The sequence below is a fragment of the Chiloscyllium punctatum genome, chromosome 30, assembly GCF_047496795.1.
Source record: "Chiloscyllium punctatum isolate Juve2018m chromosome 30, sChiPun1.3, whole genome shotgun sequence".
NCBI lineage: Eukaryota > Metazoa > Chordata > Chondrichthyes > Orectolobiformes > Hemiscylliidae > Chiloscyllium > Chiloscyllium punctatum.
In genome coordinates, this window is record NC_092768.1 from 46,105,976 (window position 1) to 46,112,264 (window position 6,289).

Below are 6,289 nucleotides of genomic sequence, written 5' to 3' on the forward strand. Positions count from 1 at the left end.
CTGAATTTCCCAATTATTCCTACTTCTTGTGGCTGAAGAAACTATCCCAGAGACACATATCTCGTATAAACAGGAGTTTCCATACTTTAGGCGTTGTTTGGTGTTCTAATTAAATGGCCTATTTAGAATGATTGGACAATTGGTGGGAGAGCCAGCAGCTGATGGTCAGATTCCATCAGAAAACTGGCTTAGGAGACCAAATGCTTTATCTCCTTTTTGTTCACCATGGTGATCAATCACTGAACATATTTACAAGAGGCTGCTAATGTACTTATAACAAAAAAAAAGTTTAATGCACACAAAGGAAAAACACAAATTATATTACACTATCAACTACTTGAAATGATCTTAATACGAATATATAAAAAAAATTCAACACCAACAGATCTCAGTAAATAGTCATCTCTGTCCCCATAATAAAGCTCCTTATTCAGCTGACAAGGCTGTAATAAATTCTTTTTGGCAAATCTCTGCATTCATTCAATGCTATTTTCTTTAGTTAAAGTCTCTTCCTGAGATCCTTCACCAAGCTACTAACACAGCTCACTAACTACCTAACATGTGTTCCTTAAACTCATGTTTTCAACAGCTTTCTGCTTCTGGCTTTTTATTTTAAGCAACATAGGACTCCTCCCTTCTGCCCTGACTGTTTAGTGATGGCTAAACTAGCCTCACCCATGGTGTTAAAAACCTGACCTTGCTGACTAAACTGGCTCCTATCTGAATGGAATTTCTTCTGTCCCCAGGTTGTAGACATCAAGTCAGCAAACACTGGCACAATTAACCTCCGGGGATCTTGCTTGTCACTTTTTAAAAATTGTTTGAATACTTGGAAATGCTTGGACTTTAGCTGATTGTTCAAGATGACTTTCTGACTTCCTAAAAAGGCAGATCTTATCAGAAATGAAAATTAGAATTCATTTTTCTGCTTCCTTCAAACCCAAATTTCCAAGTAATAATATATTATGAAACTTCATCACACTACTTTCTCTTTCTTTTCTTTCTCCCACTCAGGCGCTGGTCAAAAAATTCACCAGCAAAGACAATAGTCAGAATCTCTCTCTCTTGATCTGAGAATAGCATAATTTAATTTGTGTTAAACTCTGGATCCAAACACAACTGGTTGTTCTTCCTGTTTGGAAGTCACTTCACATGTAGTTTCACTAGCATCACAGGCATCACCATCACACCTCAGCTTTGGTGTTCTCATCACTTGTTTGATGTGAGTAAAAGATGCCCAAATATTACTTATCATCCTTCACAGCTTGCTTGTGTAGAAGTATATGCCCCCTGATAACACACTGTGGAAGAATTGGCTATGTAGTTCTAGTTCACTGATGTTATGGTAGGTGCAGCAACTTTGTGAAGGCTTTATTACAGAAATCACACTGATTGGGTTTCTCCAATGTGAATGCGCTGATGCACCAGGAGATACACTGTTTTAAAGGCTTGTTACACAATCACATCTGAGTGGTTTCTCAACAGTGTCAACAGGTCGAAGACATCAGAAAATCTTCATCACAAACTTCACTCTGAAAGGGTTATTTATCTGTGTGGATCCTTAGATGAAGAAGAAGGATCGATGACTGTGAGAATGATTTTTCACAGACACTGCACTTGAATGGTTTCTCCCCTGTGTGAATGCATTTGTGTCTGCGGAGATTTGATGACCCAGAGAATGATTTCTCGCACACATTGCATGTGAATGGCTTTTCCCCTGTGTGAGTACGTTGATGTATGCGAAGGGTGGCTGACTCTGAGAATGATTTATTGCACATCTCGCACTTGAATGGTTTCTCCCCAGTATGAATGCGTTGGTGTACGCGGAGGGCTGATGTCCACGAGAATGACTTGTCACATACATCGCACTTGAATGGTTTGTACCCTGTATGGACAGGCTGATGGACCAAGAGCTTTGAAAATTTTGTGAAGGCTTTGTCACACATATTACATTTGAATGGTTTCCCCCCAGTGTGAGTGCACTTGTGTGCATAGAGAGTTGATGACTGTGAGAATGATTTGTCACACAACTCACACATAAATGGTTTCTCGCCTGTGTGAATGCGCTGGTGTCTACGGAGACTTGATGACTGTGAGAATGATTTGCAACACACCTCACATGTGAATGGTTTCTCCCCTGTATGAATCCTATGATGTGTCAGGAGATTGGAAGCCTGGGTGAAAGCTGTGTCACAAACCTCACACATAAACGGTTTCTCCCCTGTGTGCTTTCTCTGGTGTCTCAGGAGGGTGGAAGATGTCACAAAAGCTTTACGACAAGCCTCACATTTGAAGGGTTTCTCTTCCATAATGCTGCCTGTGTGTTACAGATCTTACAGAAGGTACGCCTTATGGTTAAAGAGATCTTACGACCCTGTAGAGTTTTCCTCACACACCTCACACTTGAACAGTCCCTCCGTTGTAGGAATGAGTCAGTGGTTCATGAAGCTAGATTAAAGAATGTAGCTGTCACCATACTTGGAGCCACTCACACTTCTTCTCAGCCTCACCCTGACCAATCACCCACAGCCAAACCTTCAGAAAGGTTGGTTCCAATGGAAGGCTGCACACCACTGACCAGTTTCAGATCTGATGAAATGTTAAGTTCCCCAGACCCAACCAATTTCCAGATGATGATTTTAACTGCCCAAACTTCTCCATGTTGAGCAATGCTGTGAAGGGACTGGATGTCTTCCAACAGTTGTGCAGTTGTTCCATGGGTGACAGTCAGGATCTATCTGCAGTGTCTATCCTCTCTGTATTCTCTGGTGCAGTACAATGCAATCCTTCTGTAAAACAGGAAAAGTAAACATGATTTCCTCCAACTGCCACTCGTTATTTGCTGAAGTGGTTGATTCTTCAGTTAGAGACTGTTCCACAGTATGTGTTAGTCTGCTACTCCCCCAAGTGGGAGTATGCAAGTTTTTTCTATTTCCTCACTTGACTGTCACATATCCTCTGTTGTGAGCATGGACATGGGATACTGACCAGGATTAGACAATATGGCTACTTTGTTTCCTCTGTCCAAACAGCATTTTCCAAGGCACTATGTGGGCAATGGAAAAGACAGTGTAGTGTAAAATGGGATATCAATTTACTATGAACCCGTGTTGTGCTGGAGTAGTCCTGTTTTACCTTTACAGTATGTACTTAAGATAATACAAACTGAGGAGACATATTGGTTAGTGGAGATATTTAATTCTCCTCCTTCTTTTCCAAACTTATTTTGCTCAGGAAGTATAAAAAAACTGAGGAAAATATTTCTTCGGTGTAGCACATTGAAGGGTTCTGGTTAGACATTGTGTTCACGCAGTCTGCACATTACCAAATTCAGATTTCAGCCTCAGTACTGGGCAAAACTATCAAAGCTAAGCCTTGACTTTTGGGAAAAGCCAAGGCCAACAGGTATAATAGTTAAAGAAGGCATTAAAACACAATTCAATCAATGTGTCTCCTGGTATTTCAGCTGAATTTATGGTGCTGGATTAAGAATCCAGAGATGCACTGCAGTAATTCACCCAAGCTCCTTAGACTGCACCTTCCAAACTAAAGCCCTACCATTGAGAAGAACAAGGACAGCAGATACATGAGACCACCACTACCTGTATGTTTACCTTCCAGCCACTCACCTTCCTGACTTGGAAATATAATGCTCTTCCTTCACATTCATTGGATCAAAAACAAAAGATCAGATCAAAGCTATCAATTCTTGTTGTCAATTGTGGACAACCAATAAAGTAACAGGAAAAAGCAGCCCTATGAACACACAAGTGCAAGACCCAATATTAGTGTCTTAAGCTAAAAATACCACGAGGACGATCAAACATTGTTGCCGACGGATATTCCATTCTGAATATTACGATGGATATTATGCATTCAAACTTTGCTCCTTCACTCAGCACCTCCTCATTTTGTTTTGTCCTGAAAGAAAGTGAAGTTTCAGCAGAAAAAGGAGACAAATGGGTAGAGTAGGAGTTCAACTATTTCCCATATTTATTCACATTTTAGACTTTAGGATAGGAAACCAGATCTTCAAATTTGTTGGTGATACGAAATGGACAGTGGTGGAAGCAACATGCATAGAGACATAAAATTACAAAGAGAAATTGATGGTTTAAGGAATTGGACAATATTGTGGCAAATAAATTTCTATGTCAGCACTTTGCACTGACAAATAATACAACAAGATACTGTATAAATGGTGAAAAACAAGACACAGTGGATGTTCAAAGCAACTTCAAGACTCAGGTACAAAGATCATTAAAATGTCATGAACAGGGTCAAAAAATAATCAAGAAGACTCATTGAATGCTGGCCTTTTCAAACTGAGGAAAAGAATACAAAGGGATAGACTTCATATTTCAATGATGCGAAGCTATGCCTTGACTACACTAAGAATATTGAGAGCAGTTCTGGGTAATACACAAAAGGAAGGAGATGTTCGTCTTAGAGGGAGTGCAGTGTAGATTTACTAGAATAATCTCTGGATTGTACATGGTTAAATTAGGTTAAAAAGTCACACAACACCAGATTATAGTCCAATAGGTTTATTTGGAAGTACTAAACCATGACACTATGATCTTGTGCTCTAAATTCTGTGTTTTACAATCCTGCCCCATGAGCTAACTGACGAAGGAGCAGCACTCTGAAAGCTAGTACTTTCAAGTAAACCTGTTGGACTGTAACCTGGTGTTGTGTGATTTTTAACTTTGAAAACCCCAGTCCAACACCGGCACCTCCACTGGTTAAATTATGAAGAGGGATGAAACAAACTTGGGTTATAATCCCCAGATTTAAGAACATAAAGTGTTCAATATGTTAAGAGGAAGAAACAAGGTGAATGTAGATAAACTATTTTCATTGGGTGGATCATTCAGGACCAGGCACATGCTGTAAAAAATTCTACCTAGATCTTTTCAGAAGTGAAACAAGGGAATATTGACTCACCAATGGTGGGGGAAGATTGGAACTCACTTCCACATAAGAAATCAATTGTTAATAGTAAATATAAGATTTTTGTTTCATAAAATTTTGTATGGATCTGGAAAAGGAAGGAATATGGAGTTCGATTACAGATGCACCATGATCTCACTGATCATACTCAAGTCACTAAATGGTACAGCCCTAAAGCTATGTACCGACCCTCTAAAAAAGCAGCTCTCCGTCTGTACTGTCTCTCTGACAGGGCAACTTTCGATTCGAGAAACTGTGCAGAGACCATAATACCCAGCTCCCAACACAGACAGAATTTGACAACAGGAAATCAGTGCGAATCCTCAGACACTCAGCACCACCCAGATAATTACACTTCCCATATTCAAGAATGAGACATCAACAAAACTCAGCCTGGAAATCAGAGGGAAATGCTTCCAATAAACACACTCAACATCCAACACACAGCTCCAGTCAAACAGTTCAGCACAAAGCACCGAGTAAACAGCTCTCTCAGCTGGATCTTCTCACACAGCATAAGGGACATTTCCAACCCTGACTGCCCACAGGATAGTCAGACTGCCTGAAGATTGGTGTGGATATTATGGGATACAGTTAATATAAAAGCTGCTCCTTCACTCACCTACTCCTCACTGGTTTTCAGTCCCTATAGGAAGTGAACCAGCTCTGGAAGAGGAAGAGGAGATAATGGGCATAGTGTATGGGCTTTCTGATTGACGTCTCTCACAGTCAATCCAAATATTTCTGGAGCAACATGAGTTTCCTGAAACTTGGGAAACTGACCGGGGAAACGGAGGTGACTTTGAGCAGCAGATCAGGTGGGGATTTAAATTTGTCATTGTCCCATCTGAATAAAACTTCACTTATTGCAGCTGCTGTCTCAGTTCCCCTGGTAAATGTTTGTCAGAGATTTCTAGTGTGGGAATAGCATTATTCCTCAGCGGAGGCTTTCCATCTGACATTAGTGTGGAATTGTGTGTGTGAAAGCAGACCAGAAAAGCAAGATCCACAGTAGCCAAGACAGTGATGGACAGTGGTAGTGCGATCAGCACATGCGCAGGAGAGAGCGTCGTAGATGAGAGGGATCGTGTTTTGGCCATTGAGGCACAGGAATGTGGGACACTGGGGAGGTAGATAGGAAAGAGAAACAGAAAACAAATAAGAGAAAAAGTTGACTCTGACTGTGTTTTTGGAATAGTGACCCTTTGATTCAGAAATTCATTCTGCAACTTAGGGAGGGATGGTGGGAGTGACAATGTGATTCAGTGAGCAACTCTGGCAGTGACTTTAAATTGCAGTGGGACACTTGTTGAGAAGCAATATTGACTGAGAACCT

The 6,289-nt window shown here is 40.7% G+C and overlaps 1 protein-coding gene across 2 annotated transcripts; it reads right to left on the reverse strand.

Annotated features, from left to right (window-relative positions):
* Positions 1-268: 268 nt before the first annotated feature.
* Positions 269-5,609, reverse strand: LOC140455660 (uncharacterized). Of its 2 annotated transcripts, none has more exons than XM_072550656.1 (2): positions 5,576-5,609; positions 269-2,789 (listed from the first exon to the last, which is right to left on the reverse strand). In XM_072550656.1, the coding sequence occupies exon 2, from the start codon at positions 2,307-2,309 to the stop codon at positions 1,542-1,544; it is 768 nt and encodes a 255-aa protein (XP_072406757.1). In that variant the 5' UTR covers positions 2,310-2,789; positions 5,576-5,609; the 3' UTR covers positions 269-1,541. The 2 variants fall into 2 exon arrangements, with proteins under 2 accessions (XP_072406757.1, XP_072406758.1); XM_072550657.1 differs by lacking the exon at positions 5,576-5,609 and adding an exon at positions 4,948-4,976.
* Positions 5,610-6,289: the final 680 nt, after the last annotated feature.